The sequence below is a fragment of the Suncus etruscus genome, chromosome 7, assembly GCF_024139225.1.
Source record: "Suncus etruscus isolate mSunEtr1 chromosome 7, mSunEtr1.pri.cur, whole genome shotgun sequence".
NCBI classification, from domain to species: Eukaryota; Metazoa; Chordata; class Mammalia; order Eulipotyphla; family Soricidae; genus Suncus; species Suncus etruscus.
Window position 1 is genome coordinate 78,577,686 of NC_064854.1, and position 18,795 is coordinate 78,596,480.

At 37.5% G+C, this 18,795-nt stretch overlaps 1 protein-coding gene and 1 non-coding gene across 2 annotated transcripts in view; one reads left to right on the forward strand and one right to left on the reverse strand.

Moving 5' to 3' along the window:
* Positions 1–18,795, reverse strand: part of KHDRBS2 (KH RNA binding domain containing, signal transduction associated 2) — a 412,537-nt gene that overhangs the window by 235,191 nt on the left and 158,551 nt on the right. The window contains exon 3 of the mRNA XM_049776928.1: positions 7,857–7,973. Within this exon, the coding sequence (XP_049632885.1) occupies positions 7,857–7,973 (117 nt within the window). The remainder of the gene's footprint in view (positions 1–7,856; positions 7,974–18,795) is intronic.
* LOC126015306 (U6 spliceosomal RNA) lies at positions 8,574–8,677 on the forward strand. Its single transcript, XR_007498184.1, has one exon. It is a non-coding gene; the product is annotated as a U6 spliceosomal RNA (small nuclear RNA).

Consider the following 18,795-nt stretch of genomic DNA (forward strand, 5'->3'; position numbering starts at 1 on the left):
GGAGTAAATGAGGGAAGTTATGGGATGCATGCTGGGAACAGGGGTGGAGAGAGGACAACACTGGTGGTGGAAATGCTCCTCATTTATTGTCACTATGTACCTTAAAGATTACTTTAAAAGATTTGTAATTCACTTTGGCCACAATAAAAATTAATTAAAAAATGGCAACACCCAAAGCCAGTTTTATGACTCGTCTAGCACATTTTTTCTAGAATATTCTACTTCTGACATCTCATCCCATAAAATTCTACTTAAAAAATTTAAGTTAATTTTTAGAAGATAGTGTCCATACTATCTATTTACATATACATATATAAATGACATGTTTTTAAATTCTTTGAGATTATGGTTACAGAAAATTCAAAATATTTGTAAGTACAAAAATACAACAAAAAACTACTAAACACAAGAACCTCTAGAAATAACGTGAGTTTATAATTATTGCTATAAAAAGGAATAGAAACAAAGAGAATTAACCTAGAATTCATAAAGCTGAAAATGCTGAAAATTGTTTAATTTTTCTGTAAAGGTAGTTAAATATGTTTTTATAGTGTGGTAGAACTGATGATACTAAGCATATCTGTCTAAAGTAGCAGACATTATTTCCCAGGATGCAGATACTGGTAGAGTGAATTAATCTGGCAGAGTACAACAGGGATAAATTTTACCTTCTCTGGAGGAGGGATCAAACAGTTTATAATAAATTAATGGTTTTAGGTTGATATCTGGAGGTCCTTTACTTGTGTTCATGGTTCAAAGTTTCCAAGCTCAAAATGGATTAAGGGACTTTCCATATGTACCTCCCCAGAGGACATTGATTCTCTCACAGGAAACAGGCCAGGAGTGTCACAGTATAGAGGCTGCTAAGAGTTTGAAGATTCTGTTCTTGTAAATGATGCAGAAGATACACAGCCTATTAAATGTACTTTTGAAAACATGAGACAGTATATTCTATTTCTCATGATCAGATAAAAATAAGCCACTCAACCTACCAAGATTAATAAAAAAGAACATCTGATGTTGGACCTCTTTAGAAGTAAAGTCAATTTATTTGTGGCCCCAAAATACAAATTTATAATACTTGTTTTTTATTAAAATTTAGGTAGTATCTGTGTCATATTAAAGAGAAAAGAATAAAGTGATTAGCAAAAAATTAACTGCCATCTAGCTATCACTTATAATATACTTAATGTACTCCTGTCCTTTTCAAATTCAAGTGGTTTTTAGGAGAATTCTGTTCCTCTTTTTCCTGTGGAAGTCGAAGTAGACCATCTAATCTTTTCTATAGAAAGGAATACGAGAAATTAATACGGCGCAGCTTATCAAGTTCATAGTTAAAATGAAAATACAAGTGTTTGGGCTCCTGATTTTATGGGATTACAAATGACTATGTTGTTGGGAACATTAAAAGTTGAAACGGGCCGAAGCAGGGCGTAAGGCATCTGCCTTGCATGCTTATTAAGTTCATAGTTAAAATGAAAATACAAGTGTTTGGGCTCTTGATTTTATGGGATTACAAATGACTATGTTGTTGGGAACATTAAAAGTTGAAACGGGCCGGAGCAGGGCGTAAGGCATTTATCTGCCTTGCACGCGCCAGCCTAAGATGTACAGGAGTTCGATCCTCAGGCATTCCATCTAGTCATCCAAGCCAGTACCGATTTCTGAGCACATAACCGGGATTAACCCCTGAGCCTCACTGGATGTGCCCCCCCCACCCACCAAAAAAAAAAAAATAAATAAAAATGAAAGTTAAAACAGAAGTCTATGTAAACAATCACCATTTGACTGACAGGAAGGAAGCATGGCCTATCCCTTTCAGAATCTGAGAGGAGTCTGCATTTGATGTGAGAAGCACAGCCCAAAAGCTACAATGAGGGAAGAAGGAAGAGTAGAGATCATACCCACGTTACCTACCAACCAGTCATAGCACTTTGAGTTTTAATTTGATTTTGCTGTTGATGAAAATCAATCTTTCCATCAAATTAGAAAGGATTTACTAAAGTAGACATCACCAAATACAGAACAGTATGAAACAGAAGCAGTATATAATTAGCACATAAAAGAAAGGCTTATCTTGAAAATTGCCAAGTGCAGCTTTACCAGGTAATACTTGTTTTTGACTATCTAACAGTTTCAAACTTCTTAAGAGAAGTGACAAAACATCTTCCATTACACTATAACTTATACAATATAATTTATTTCTGATTCCCATTGAGGGAAATAAATCACTGCAAGAAATGTGCTTCTGTGCATCCCTGCTATGTCCTCAGTTTGACCGTGATGTGTTCAGCTTTGTCTGATTTTTCTTTAGCTTTTCTAATCTCATTTCCTCAGAGATAGTACTTTGACTTCTCTGTTTTCAAAGAAAAGTCTGTAGAATCACTGTTTTTAAATTTTTAACTCACCTTTATTTTCCAGCAGGCCCACTAAAAAGAGGAACACTCTATCCAAGCTAAAGTAAGGTACCCCTGAAGATCCTCAGAAGCAAGTGTTAATGAAGTTAGCCAGCTGATGTTTATTTAGGGCTGACGCCCCAGAAGATATATGAAGGACTTCAACTTAAAACACTATTTGAAATACCAGTTAATTTTCTGATGTATTTTGAAATACTGCAAATAATTTATTCCACTTTCTTAATTTTTCTAATAAAATCGCTATCATCACAATATGTTTGCTTTTGCTCATAGGGAATCCTCTCTCCCTCCCTCCTTCCGTTTGTCCCTCTCTCCCTCCCTTTTTCTTCTCTCTCTCCCTCTCTTCTGTCCATTGTTCATTCCTTTTTTCCTATACTTTCCCCCTTTCTTCCTATACTTGAGGCTTAAATGTTAAGAGTTGATCAGTGTCAGAGTCATATCACCAGACATTCAAACTTCCTCAATCTTTTCTTTTTTTCATCCCAATTGCACAAAACTCATTAACTATACTGCATGTGTTTTAGGAGTTCAGTTGTATTCTTCTTCAAATGTACATTACCACAACATACCCACAACAAACATGCCAACTAGAAATCTTGCATTCTCTGTCTACCATCCCATAAGTTAACTTCCTTCCTTCTTTACAAATGCAAAGGTTTGTTTTAAACTTGAATCTGTATCTTTCTTTTTATTCCCCCTTTTATTGTACATTTGTGTGGAAATCATCTACATGAAAGAAAGACATAGAAAGATTTGTTCTTATTCTTCTAACTCTCTTCACTTAGCCTAATTCCTTTAAGAGTTCTAAATGACAAAATGTTATCTTCTTTATATCTGAGTAGTATTTTATAGCGTATCTATATTATGTCTATTTTATACAATCATACATCACTAGGGCATATTGCCTGTGCCAAAGCTTCTTTTCTCTTTCTCTGTTAATAATTTTATATGCATTCATATATAAATACAAATATATTATATACAATATATAGTACATATATAAATGTTTACTACATGCATATAGATTTGCATGTGCATATGTGATATGTTTAAATACATATTTGAAAGTCACATGGTCTTACATCAATTTATAACTCTAGGACCTAAGTTAGTTTGAAGCTGAATATATTTGTGGTTCAGAAACATATCTGTGGTAATTGATCCTAACAGATGTGATTATCAAATAAGATAACATTTCCCAAGGACTATATATATTTGTATTTGGCATACTTTTTCTAGACCATGTCTCTAAGTTCAGTACCATCTCAGGGAAAGTTTATATTAAAGTATTATATCGAAATATTTCTCCTAGAACTATGGACCACATTCCACTGTCCTGTTTTATGTTTTATATACTGCATATGACAATTATAAAAGCTGGAATCAAAAATTTTGTTGTTATTCAAGTACTGACTTACATCTTTCTCATCAGCCTATAAACTACAGAAGTAAAAAAATTTTTGTCAAGTATCTCTTAGGCCAAGGGAATTTCCTTTCTTATTTCTCCAATATTTACTCTGCCTATGCAGAAAAAAAATGAAGCAGCACAAAATAATTTTTTTTTGGTTTTGTTATTGTTGTTGTTTTCATTTTTTGTGCTTTGTTTTGTTTTTTATTTCAGGACCATGTTTATTGTGTGGTGGTTGTCTTTATTGCTGTAATGCTTTTTGAATTTTTTTGTTCGACTTTTCTTTTTGTATTGTTGTGTTTCTCTTCCTTTTTCCCTTTCTTCTCTCAAATTGATATTTATAGCCTCTAGAAGGACTCCGTCCATTTTTTTGCTTTATTTTTACCCCATTTTATTTTTTTCTTTTCTTCAAACAGAACCACATAACTTAAACCATCTTGTTCCACCTCCAAAATTGAGGGATAAATAATGGAGAATACCCAGACCAAACAGTTGTTTTGTTTTGGTTTTTGGTTTTTGGTTTTGGTTTTTTGTTTTTTTTGTTGTTTTTTTTTTTGGTTTTTGGTCCACACCCGGCGGTACTCAGGGTTTACTCCTGGCTATCTGCTCAGAAATAGCTCCTAGCGGGCACGGGGGAACTATAGGGACGCCAGGATTCGAACCAACCACCTTAGGTCCTGGATCAGCTGCTTGCAAGGCAAAAGCCGCTGTGCTCTCTCTCAGGCCCCCAAGACCAAACAGTTGTATGATCGCTAAGTAGTAATAAAAAATGAGCGGACTTAAACACCAAATCCAAAGCCAACGACAACAGAATCGATACCCAATATACAACAAGCTAGACACAGAGAGAACCACGTATACTAACAATGCTGGGGGTAAGGGAAAGGAATATGGGATGTATGCTGGGAACAGGGGTGGAGGGAGGACAACTTTGGTGGTGGGAATTCCCCTGCTTCAATGTCAATATGTACCTAAAACATTATTGTGAAAGACATGTAATCCACTTTGGTCAAAATAAAAAGTTTTATAATAAAAAAAACCAACATTGTGACCTATAACTGTGAACAATTAGAATTATCAACAAGTATTTTTTAATTAAAATACAGAAAAAAATTCGCTTTAGTAGTATATACACATGAACACATATAAACTGGCATTGAAGGATCAGATAATTTCATTCAGCTTTTTTGAAACATAATATCAAACTTCCTTTGAACATAATATTTAGCAGGGGTTGGGAACTGAACTGTGGACTTTATCATAGGCTTTAACAAGAAGGAACAGATGCACATGTTTTTTTTTTTTTTTTTTTTTTGGTTTTTGGGCCACACCCGTTTGACGCTCAGGGGTTACTCCTGGCTATGTGCTCAGAAATCACCCCTGGCTTGGGAGGACCATATGGGACACCGGGGGATCGAACCTCGGTCCATCCGCTTGCAAGGCAGACACCTAACCTGTAGCGCCACCTTCCCGGTCCAGATGCACATGTTTTTTATTGGATGCCTGAGACTATTTTTCCAGAAATACATTGTACATAATTATGTAAATATGTTGAATTAATTATTAATTAATACGGTCCTAGATGTGGTGGAGAATGGATGATGAGGCCTTTCTCTGCCCAGCCTGGTGCCTGCAACCCCGAAGGCCTGGCGGGTCTGTAGGTATCAGGGTAATGGCGAAGAAAAGATCCACAGCAGTCAGATGAAGTTTCAGGAGATATCCAAATTTATTGCAAGGCTCGAACCATCACGTGTTGAATCCATTGTATCTCTAATCTCCCCTTGCTGCATCTTCCTGCTTCCTGTCATATCTCCCTCCCCCACCCCCCACCCCCGCCATTCTTAATTACCAACCACAGATCCCTCCCAAGAGAGTCTCACTATCCAGGTAAGATTAGCTTTTGGCTTTGAGGAGGGGGTAATGTAAATATAGAAATGGCTTCTTGCAGAAAAAAGATAAACACTCCAATATTTATGGAGAAACAAAAAATAAGCACTTGATAAATCATTTTCTAGGTACATACTTTCTTTCACCTTTCACTTTAATCAAGTGTTTCAAAAATAAGTGATTCTTACATAGGGGATATAAAGATCATACCCTGGGTAGGGTACCTGACCTCAACACAACAGAATTAAGGTGGGGCTGGAGCGGTGACACAGCCTTGCAAGTGGCTGACCTATGACAGACCGCACTTGGATGCCCCAGTGATCCATATGGTCCCCAAAGCCAGGAGCAATTCCTAATACTTACTGTGCCTATGCAAAAAAAGGGGGGGCCACAAAACCTTGCCATGGCAGCACTCCTTTTTTTCTTTTTCTTTTACTTTTTCTCCTTTTCCTCCGGTTTTTCCCTTTCTTTTTCACTCTTGGAGATATTGGTGATAGTTTTGTTGTTGGGTGCTGTTTTTTATTTGTTTTTTTTTATAGTTACTGTCTCTTTAAAAAAAACTGTTGATTTTTGTTTGTTTGTTTGTTTTTTGGTCTTCTTCCAGAAGAACCACACAACATGAATCATCTTGTTCTGCCTCATAATTGAAGGGGAAAATAAAAATGAACAGTACCAGGACCAAACAGCCATATGAACATTGAGTGGATTTAAAAAATGTTCAGATTTAAACACCAAACATAAAGCCAACAACAGAATGGATACCCTATCTACAATGAGCTGTACACAGAAGGGAATAGTTACACCAGCACTAGGGGGTGGGAAAGGAGGAAGATATGGGACACATGCTGGGAAAAGGGGTGGAGGGAGGACAACCCTAGTGGGGGGAATGACTCCGATTCATTGTCACTATGTACCTTTAATATTACTGAGAAAGATTTGTTACTCACTTTTTGGTTACAATAAATATTATTATTAAAAAATTCCACATTATTTATAAACAGAAGTTTCAAATAACTTTCTAAGGAAGTGTTATATTTAGAGGCAAAAAAGGTAGTAAATTGAATAAGGCACTTTACTTATATGTGGTCAATCAATTTTCCTAATTTTCTTTTTTTTTTTTGTTTTTTTTTTTTTGTTTTTTTTTTTGGGCCACACCCAGTGACGCTCAGGGGTTACTCCTGGCTATGCGCTCAGAAGTCGCTCCTGGCTTGGGGGACCATATGGGACGCCGGGGGATCAAACCGCGGTCCGTCTCCTAGGCTAGCACAGGTAAGGCAGGCACCTTACCTCGAGCGCCACCGCCCGGCCCCAATTTTCCTAATTTTCTTAAAATCTTTAATACAAACACATATCATCCCCTGTGCAACACCAGGAATGATCTCTGAATACAGAAGCAGGAAGAAAATCTTGCACCACTGAGTGTGCCCAAAAAATTCAAAAACAAGTTAAGAGAAACAAAATATTCAGATATAAATATTTGAACATGTTTGTTCCATAAAAACTGTTAGATCAGAGATGTCTGATCTAGTTAAATGATGCTATCAAAACATCTGTCCTTTCTAAATAATAGCTTAAAAGATCCTCTATGAATAAATACTTCTATGTATTGTTTTTATTTTTCTAAATACTCATGTATTACAAGAACTTTGGTCTAATTTATATGCTATAAAATATAGATCAGGAGTGAAATAATTTCACATATTAAAATTATATATTTTAGCTTACATTTGAGAAGATCTTTTAATAATATTAAAACACTTCAAAATCATAAATTCTCTTATAATTTCAGATAATATAATGAGACAATAATAAAGTGAATGTGATTATGTGATAAAAGAAGGGAAAGAAGTTCCATTAACAGGCTTAAAATATGATACTATTTAAAAAATAACTAGACAGAACAGAGAAAAATAAAAATAGCTAGTGACAATCATACACAAGACTAAAAGAGAAAAATACATAATAATTAAATATTCTGAAAAACTTGATAATTGATTTTTATGGAAACAGAAGAAAAATGTAACAGAATAGATCCTGCAGAAAAATATCACATAAAATATATGGAAGTAAAGATGTGCTTTTAAACATGTTCATATATAATACATGAGCTGTACTTGCTAAATAGCACATTTGAAGTACGTTACCTTTGCTTTATCCCTCATTGATCCTTTGCCAAGGATGGACATCTTAGCGCCTGTTTCTTCTTGCAACCTCTTCAAGGAGTTTCCTCTTGGTCCAAGCAATTTCCCCACAAAATTAAACTAGGAAACAAAATCAAAAGTACATCTTCCTTTAAAAGAAAAAGAGAACCATTCATTAATACCAAGAACAAACAATAGGTTTGGGGCCCTTCAAATGTTAATGTTGAGAATTATGCTACAGGGTTAGCCATACCATGCACATAGAAAAATACCTTATTACTTTTGCTAATCATTTTAGCATATCATTTTAATGAGTCTTAAATTTTATTTTAAGAACTATAACTTACAAATCTGTCTGCATTATGTCTTAATTCATAGTGTTCCAACCCCAATCTTCACAAGAATGCCTGTTTTCTTTTGCCATTGTCTTAGTGTCCCCATGAAACTCCCCCCTCAAAATATATTTATTTTAATGAATTTTTGATTCTTGGCCACACTGAACTTTGGTTAGGGATTACCGTTAACTCTAAGCTCAGGGATCCTTCCTATTATGCTCAGGACACAGCATGGATTGCTGCACATAGAACCAGGATCAGTTATCAGGATTCAGATTCAAGGCAAGCTCCTTAATCAACATAGTATCAGTCTAGACCCTATATTTTAAACTATAAATAATTTCCAGTTTGAAAGAGAAGCCTCTTCTTTAAGAATATTAAAATTGTGCTCGCTTTGGCAGCACATATACTAAAATTGGAACGATACAAAGGTTAGCATGGCCCCTGCGCATGGATGACATGCAAATTCGTGAAGCGTTTCATATTTTAAAAAAAAGAATATAAAAATCAATAAACATATAACTAAATAAAATCATATATTTAAGACATAAATTAGAAGCAGTAGAATAGCAGCTGCTGAGAACAGAATCAGTGAGCTGGAAGATGAGCAGCATAACACCTCCATATGACAAAAATTTTTAATAAGCCTTAAGTACTACTAGCTTTGCAATTGAATTGGGAGTTTGTCTCCTAATGATTGAAAAAAACTAAAAAACAATTCAATTTTTAAAATATTAGTAGAATTCTGAGGACTTTTTAAAATATTAGTAGAATTCTGAGGACTTCAAGGGAAACCTCCTGCGCCTGTCAGCCTGTGTTTCTGAATCCCGGAAGGTCTCCTCACAGGCCTAGGGAGCACACCCCCAAAAACCTGCATTTTGAAGCTGTCCAGTGAGTAAATTCTGGCTGTGGGGGTCGCTGTTCAATAAGCTCAGCTCTCTGGCCTGTGGAGGCTCTGCCCTGCTGTGCCTTTGTTCACTTCTGAGGATTTCAAGGGAAACTTCTCCTGCGCCTGTCTGCCTGTGCTTCTGAATACCTGAAGGTCTCCTCAGAGGCCTAGGTAGCGCACACCCAAAAGACTGTCAACTAGAAGCAGCAGAAGAGTGTGGCCGCATTGATTCATGGCTGCGCACACTTTCTAACCAATGAACCCCACCACAACATGCAGGAAAAAACACACAACAAGTGTGACAAAGGTAAAACCTCGCAGGCAGTGCGAAAGTACACTGGCCCAGTGGGGCCCAACTGTGAAAAACTGTGAGTGTGACCTGTCTATGTCTGTCTACTGTCCTCTTGCGTGAAACTCTTGCGAGTGGGGCAAAAAGAGGCTCCAGAAACCTTGCTCGCCCAGACGCCATTTTCAGGGAGGAACTACAGAGCATGAAAACCGGCAAAGCTTTGCAAAAGCCAGCTCCCTATGTGTGACACCAGGCGGGGAAAATCCGTGAAAGTACACCGGCCCAGTGGGGCCCAACTGTGAAAAACTGTGAGTGTGACCTCTCTATGTCTGTCTACTGTCCTCTTGCGTGAAACTCTTGCGAGTGGGGCAAAAAGAGGCTCCAGAAAACTTGCTCGCCCAGACGCCATTTTCAGGGAGGGACTACAGAGCATGAAAACCGGCAAAGCTTTGCAAAAACTGGCTCCCGATGTGTGACACCAGGCGGGGAAAATCCGCGAAAGTACACCGGCCCAGTGGGGCCCAACTGTGAAAAACTGTGAGTGTGACCTGTCTATGTCTGTCTACTGTCCTCTTGCGTGAAACTCTTGCGAGTGGGGCAAAAAGACGCTCCAGAAACCTTGCTCGCCCAGACGCCATTTTCAGGGAAGACTACAGAGCATGAAAACGCTTCGCTACGCAGCCGTGCACTCTTTCTAAGGAAAGAACTCCATTGCAACAAGAAGGAAAAAATCACACTAAGAATGGCGCTATATCACAGAAGCAAACATTTCTTTCCGGAGTGTCTTCTCTGTTGCATGCTCGGGCCTAAGATTTGTCCCAGTGTGAGGCTTCATCCACGGAGGACTCCCCTCCCTTAGAGGCAAGTCAGCCCATCCAGAAAAGGAGGAGCCAGAGGAGTGTGCTGCCTGCATCATATAGACAATGAATACCACCACAACACGTAGAAAAACCCACAATACAAGTGTGACAATGGGGAAACAACGCAGGCCAGCATCAGACATAGAGAATAAAGATGACAATTCTGAGGACCAGATAATGACTGAACAACTAATCAACCTCTCAGATAAGGACTTTAGACTAGCAATATGGAAGATGCTCAACGGATTCCAAGAAACCATGGATCGAGTTGAACAGAATACTAATAAGAACCAAGAAAATATGAAGACAGAAACCACAAAACTCCAAACTGAAATAACATGTCAACTAACAGGACTGAAAAAGTCAGTAAACGAAGTGAATGACAAAATGGATAAGCTCTGGGACATGGTATCAGAAGCTGAGAATAGACTTGGTGCTGTGGAAGATGAGATACATAACAATTCCATACAGCAGGAGAGATTGGACAAAAAACTTAAAGCAAATGAGCAGACAATGGAAAAATTAGTCAAAGAATGGGAACAGATGAAAATAGAAGTCTATGATAAGATCAACAGAAACAACTTAAGAATCATTGGAGTCCCAGAGACCCAGGAAGAAAATTTCCAGGAAGAATCAACGGTCAAGAACATCATTAAAGAGAAACTTCCAGAGCTAAAGAATATATGTGATCAAAACCTGCATACCCGAAGAGTACCAACCAAAAGAGACCCCAGAAAAAACACCCCAAGACACATCCTAGTCACAATGACAAATCACACATATAGAGACAGAATTCTGAAAACAGCAAGATCAAAAGGGGAAATCACGTTCAAGCAAGCTTCCCTGAGATTTACAGCAGATCTGTCACCAGAAACACTCAATGCCAGAAAGCAGTGGTGGGATATTGTGACAAGACTGAATGAAATGAATGCTTCACCCAGAATACTATACCCAGCAAAACTCACTTTCCGGTTTAAAGGAAGAATACATGGTTTCACCGACAAAAAACAGCTCAGAAACTTCACAGACACAAAACCAGTCTTAAGAGAAAAACTGAAAGACCTAATCTAAGACAAGACTACCCAAAAGACACACCAAATTTCGAAATAAAGATGGCGTTAAATCCCAGGACAATTCTTTCTCTCAACGACAATGGACTAAATGCACCAGTTAAGAGACACAGAGTGGCTAAATGGATCAAAAAACTCAATCCAACCTTCTGCTGCCTACAAGAAACGCACCTGAATAGTCAGAACAAACATAGACTCAAAATAAAAAGCTGGAGAAAAATTATCCAAGCAAACAACACCCATAAAAAAGCTGGAGTTGCCATACTAATATCAGATAATGCAAACTTTATACTCAGGAAGGTTGTAAGGGACAAAGATGGACATTTTATATTAATCAAGGGGTACGTAGAGCAGGAAGAATTCACTCTCCTAAACATATATGCACAGAATGAGGGGCCAGCAAAATATTTAATACAACTGTTGGCAAATCAGAAAAATAATATCAACAACAACACAATAATTGTGGGGGACCTTAACACGGCTTTGTCAACACTGGATAGGTCAACAAGACTGAAACCCAACAAGAATATACTAGACCTGAGGAGAGAAACGAAAGAAAGAGGCCTAGTGGATATATATAGGACACTCCATCCCCAGAAACCTGGATACACATTCTTCTCCAATGTACATGGGACATTCTCCAGGATAGACTACATGCTGGCACATAAAACATACCTCCATAAGATCAAGAGGATAGAAATTTTGCAGACTACCTTCGCTGACCACAAGGCTCTGAAATTATTTGTGAACTCCAAAGGGACTCAGAAGAAACACTTTAACACCTGGAAGTTAAACAGCCTCATGCTCAATAACCAGTGGGTCGAGATGAAATCAAGGAGGAAATCAAAAGGTTCCTGGAAACAAATGACAATAAAGACACAAACTATCAGAACTTATGGGACACAGCAAAAGCAGTACTGAGAGGAAAATTTATAGCTTTGCAAGCACACATCCGGAAGGAAGAAGGAGCTTACCTGAGTAGCTTAATGACACAGCTAATAGAACTAGAAAATGCTAAACAAAAGGACCCAAGAATAGGAAGACAGAAGGAAATAACAAATCTGAGAGCAGAAATCAATGAAGTGGAAACTCAAAAAACAATCCGAAAGATCAACGAAAGCAGAAGTTGGTTCTTTGAAAAAATAAACAAGATTGATAGACCACTGGCAAACCTAACAAAGAAAGAGAGAGAGAGAAAATTGATAACTCGTATCAGGAATGAAAAAGGAGAGATCACTACTGATATGACAGAAATTCAAAGGGTAATCAGAAACTACTTTGAAAAACTCTACACCACTAAAAATGAGAACCTGGAAGAAATGGATAAATTCTTGGACTTTTATAATCTTCCACGGTTGAAGGAAGAGGATGTAGCATATCTAAACACCCCCATCACCATTGATGAAATTAAAACAGTAATCAAATGTCTGCCGAAAAACAAAAGCCCAGGTCCAGATGGATTCACTAATGAATTCTATCAAACTTTCCAAGAGGAACTACTGCCAATCTTGGCAAGACTCTTTCATGAAATTGAACAAACAGAAACACTTCCAAATAGCTTTTTTGAAGCCAACATCACTTTGATACCTAAACCAGACAGAGACGTTACCAAAAAAGAAAATTACAGACCAATATCCCTGATGAATGCAGATGCAAAGATCCTCAACAAAATCCTGGCAAATAGGATTCAATGCCTCGTTAAAAAGATCATCCACTACGATCAAGTAGGTTTCATCCCAGGAATGCAAGGCTGGTTTAACATCCGTAAATCTATCAACATAATACACAACATCAATAACAAGAAAAATAAAAACCACATGATCATATCAATAGATGCAGAGAAAGCATTTGATAAGGTCCAACACCCATTTTTGATCAAAACTCTCAGCAAGATGGGAATGGATGGAACCTTTCTCAATATAGTAAAGGCCATCTACCACAAGCCAGTGGCAAATATTATCCTCAATGGAAAAAAACTGAAAGCCTTCCCTCTAAATTCTAGCACAAGACAAGGCTGTCCTCTCTCACCACTCCTATTCAACATAGCACTGGAAGTACTTGCTATAGCGATTAGGCAACAAAAGTATATCAAGGGAATCCAGATAGGAAAGGAAGAAGTCAAGCTCTCACTGTTTGCAGATGATATGATACTCTACCTAGAAAACCCGAAAGATTCTATCAAAAAGCTTCTAGAAACAATAGACTCATATAGCAAGGTGGTAGGCTACAAAATTAACACACAAAAATCAATGGCCTTTCTATACACCAATAGTAATAAGGATGAAATGGACATTAAGAAAACAACCCCATTCACAATAGTGCCACACAAACTCAAATATCTTGGAATCAACTTGACTAAATATGTGAAGGACCTATACAAGGAAAACTATAAAACTCTGCTCCAAGAAATAAGAGAGGACACACGGAAATGGAAACGCATACCCTGCTCATGGATTGGCAGGATTAACATCATCAAAATGGCAATACTCCCCAAGACATTATACAGATTTAATGCCATCCCCTAAAGATACCCATGACATTCTTCAAAGAAGTGGATCAGACACTTTTGAAATTCATTTGGAACAATAAACACCCTCGAATAGCTAAAGCAATCATTGGGAAATAGAATATGGGAGGAATTACTTTCCCCAACTTTAAACTGTACTACAAAGCAACAGTTATCAAAACAGCATGGTATTGGAATAAGGATAGGTCCTCAGATCAGTGGAATAGGCTTGAATACTCAGAAAATGTTCCCCAGACATACAACCACCTAATTTTTGATAAAGGAGCAGGAAATCCTAAATGGAGCAGGGAAAGCCTCTTCAACAAGTGGTGTTGGCACAATTGGATAGCCACTTGCAAAAAATTGAACTTAGACCCCCAGCTAACATCATGTACGAAGGTAAAATCCAAATGGATTAAAGACCTCGATATCAGCCCCAAAACCATAAGATATATAGAACACCACATAGGCAAAACACTCCAGGACATTACAGGCATACGATCCAGCTATACCACTCCAAGCAATCTACCCTAGGAACACAAAAATACAATACAAAAACCCCTTCCTTACACCTATATTCATTGCAGCACTATTTACCATAGCAAGACTCTGGAAACAACCAAGATGCCCTTCAACAGACAAATGGCTAAAGAAACTGTGGTACATATACACAATGGAATATTATGCAGCTGTCAGGAGAGATGAAATCATGAAATTTTCCTATACATGGATGTACACGGAATCTATTATGCTGAGTGAAATAAGTCAGAGAGAGAGAGAAAAACGCAGAATGGCCTCACTCATCTGTGGGTATTAAGAAAAATGAAAGACATTCTTGCAATAATAATTTTCAGACACAAAAGAGAAAAGAGCTGGAAGTTCCAGCTCACCTCAGGAAGCTCAGCACAAAGAGTGATGAGTTTAGTTAGGGAAATAACTACATTTTGAACTGTCCTAATAATGAGAATGTATGAGGAAATTGGAGAGCCTGTCTAGAGTACAGGCGGGGGTCGGGTGGGGCGAAGGGAGACTTGGGACATTGGTGATGGGAATGTTGCACTGGTGATGGGTGGTGTTCTTTACATGACTGAAACCCAAACAAAATCATGTATGTAATTAAGGTGTTTAAATAAATTAAAAAAAAATTTAATTATAAAAAAAAAAACCTCGCAGGCAAACACCATGCACAGAGAATGAAGATGAAAGCTCGGATGACCTAATAAATTTCAACCACCTGATTAACCTTTCGAATAAGAAACTTAAAGTAGCAATATAGAAGATGTTGAAGAACTCAAAGAAATCATAGACCGATCTGAAGACAACACAAAGACAGAAATCAGAAAACTCCAAACTGAAATAACAGATCTGAAAAACACGGTAGCTCAACTAAAAACTTCAATGGATGGCCTCACCAGCAGGGTATCAGCAGCTGAGGAGAGAATCGGAGTACTAGAAGATGTGATACATAAAAACTCAACACAACAGAAGAAATTGGAAAAGAAACTTAAGATAAAAGAACAGGCAATGAAAAAAGTACTCAAGGAATGCAAACAGACGAAAATAGAAGTCTTTGATAAACTCAACAGAAACAACATAAGAAACACTGGAGTCCCAGAGACCCAGGAAGGAGTTCTCCAGGAAAAATCAACTGTCAAAGACATCATCAAAGAGATACTCCCAGAGTTAAAGACTACATGCAATCAAATCCTGCATTCCCAAAGAGTACCAGCTAAAAGAAACCCAAAGAAAACACCGCAAGACATATCCTCATTACAATGACAAATCTCACAGATAGAGATAGAATAATGAAAGCATCAAGGTCAAAAAGGGAAATTACATTCAAAGGAACATCCCTAAGACTTATAGCAGACATGTCACAAGAAACTCTCAAGACCAGAAGACAGTGGTGGGATATTGTGGCAAGACTGAATGAAATGAATGTCTCACCAAGAATACTGCACCCAGCCTGACACGTTAAGGTTTGAAGAAAGAATACATAGCTTCATGGATAAACAACAGCTCAGAAACTTCACAGATGATAAACCAGCCTTAAAGAAAAAAATGACAGGTCTACTCTAAAACAAGAGAGACCAACAAACACAGCAAACTTATCTACAAAGATGACATTAAATCCTATGACAATCATCTTCTTCAATGTCAATGGACTAAATTCACCAATTAAAAGACACAGAGTGGCAAAATGGGTCAAAAAGATGAATCCAACCTTCTGCTGCCTACAAGAAACACATCTTAATAGTCAGAACAAACAAAAACTCAAAATAAAAGGCTGAAGAAAAACCATCCAAGCAAACAACACCCTCAAAAAAGCTGCGGTGGCCATATTAATATCTGATGACACCAACTTTATACTCAGAAAAGTGGTAAAGATCAAAGATGGACACTATGTACTAATCAAGGAATATGAGCAAGAGGAAGAAATCAGACTATTAAACATATATGCACCCAATGAGAGACCAGTAAATTATCTAATACAATTACTGACAAATCTGAAAGAAGAAATCAATAATAACACAATAATTGTGGGAGACCTCAACACGGCCCTATCAACACTTTATAGGTCAACCAGACTGAAAACCAACAAAAACATACTAGTCCTGAAAAGAGGAATGGAAGAAAGAGGACTAGTAGATATATATAGGACACTCCATCCCAAAAAAACCTGGATACACATTCTTTTCCAATGTACATGGGTCATTCTCCAGGATAGACTACATGCTGACACAAAAAACATACCTCCATAAAATCAAGAGGATAGAAATCTTGCTGACCACAAGGCTCTGAAATTAGATGTGATCTACAAAGACACACAGAAGAAAAACTTTAACAATTGGAAATTAAACACACTGCTACAGAACAAACAGTGGGTCCGAGATAAAATCAAAAAGAAAATCAAAACTTTCCTGGAAACAAATGATAATGAAGACACAAACTACCAGAATCTATGGGACACAACAAAAGCGGTCCTGAGAGGAAAATTTATAGCTCTACAAGCACACATCAGGAAAAAAAGAAGGGGCATACCTGAATAACTTAATGACGCAGCTCAAAAATTTAGAAAATGACCAACAAAAGGAACCAAAAATAGGGAGAAAGAAGGAAATAACAAAGCTGAAAGCAGAAGCTGGAGAGATAGCATGGAGGTAAGGTGTTTGCCTTTCATGCAGAAGATCGTCGGTTCAAATCCCGGCATCCCATTTGGTCCCCCGTGCCTGCCAGGAGCAATTTCTGAGCATGAAGCCAGGAGTAACCCCTGAGCACTGCCGGGTGTGATCCAAAAACCACAAAAAAAAAAAAAGCTAAAAGCAGAACTCAATGAAGTGGAAAACCAAAAAAACTATTCGAAAGATCAATGAAAGCATAAATTGGTTCTTTGAAAAAATAAACAAGATTGATAGACCATTGGCAAAACTCACAAAGAAAGAGAGAGAGAGGAATGTGATAACCCGTATTAGGAATGAAAAGGGGAAGATCATGGCAGATATTGCAGAGATCCAAAGGGTAATCAGAGACTACTTTGAGAAACTTTATGCTACTAAACATGAGAACCTAGAAGAAATGGAAAAATTCTTAGAAACTAATAACCTTCCACATTTAAGCAAGGAGGATGTACCATATCTAAAACCCACATCACTACTGAGAAAATTAATCTGTAATCAAACATCTGCCCAAAAAGAAAAACCCAGGCCCAGATGGATTTTCTAATAAATTTTTTCAAATCTTTCAAGAGGAGCTATTACCAATCCTAGCCAGGCTCTTCCATGAAATTGAAAAAACAGGAAAACTCCCAAACAGCTTTTATGGAGCCAATATCACCTTGATACCAAAACCAGACAGAGATGCTGCCAAAAAAAAAATTACAGACCAATATCCCTGATGAATGCTGATGCAAAGATTTTCAACAAAATCCTGGCAAATAGGATCCAATGCATCATCAAGAAGATCATTCACTAAGACCAAGTAGGTTTCATCCCAGGAAAGCAAGGATTGTTTAACATTTGTAAATGTATCAACATCATACACAACATCAACAAGAAGAAAAATAAAAATCACATGATCATATCAATAGATGCAGAGAAAGCATTTGATAAGGTCCAACACCCATTCTTCATCAAAACTCTCAGCAAGATGGGAATGGAAGGAGCCTTTCTCAATCTAGTTGAAGCCATCTACCACAAGCCAATGGCAAATATTGTCCTCAATGGAGAAAAACTAAAAGCATTTCCTCTAAATTCTGATAGAAGAGAAGGCTGTCCACTCTTACCACTCCTCTTCAACATAGTATTGGAAGTTCTTGCTATAGCAATCAGGCCAGAAAAAGATATCAAGGAATTCCGATAGAAAAGAAAGAAGTCAAGCTTTCATTGTTTGCAGACGACAACTTAGAAAACCCTAAAGATTCTAACAAAAAGCTTTTAGAAACAATAGACTCATATAGCAAAGTGGCAGGCTACAAAATTAACACACAGAAACCAATGGCCTTTTTATACACCAATAATGATAGGGAAGAGAAGGAAGTCAAGAAGGCAATCCTATTCACATTAGTGCCACACAAACTCAAATATCTTGGAGTCAACTTGACCAAAGACGTGAAGGACCTATACAAAAAAAAAAAAAAAACTATAAAGCCCTGCTCGAAGAAATAAAAGAGGACACAAAGAAATGGAAACACATACCTTGCTCATGGATTGGCAGGATTACCATCATTAAAATGGCAATACTCCCCAAAGCATTATACAGATTTAATGCGATCCCCTTAAAAAATACCCATGACATTCTTCAAAGAAGTGGATCAAATACTTATGAAGTTCATCTGGAACAATAAACAACCTCAAATAGCTGAAAGCACTCCTAGGGAAAAGGAAAATGGGAGGCATTACTTCCCACAACTTTAAACTGCACTACAAAGCAATAGTTATCAAAACAGCACGGTATTGGAATAAAGACAGACCCTCAGATCAGTGGACTAGTCTTG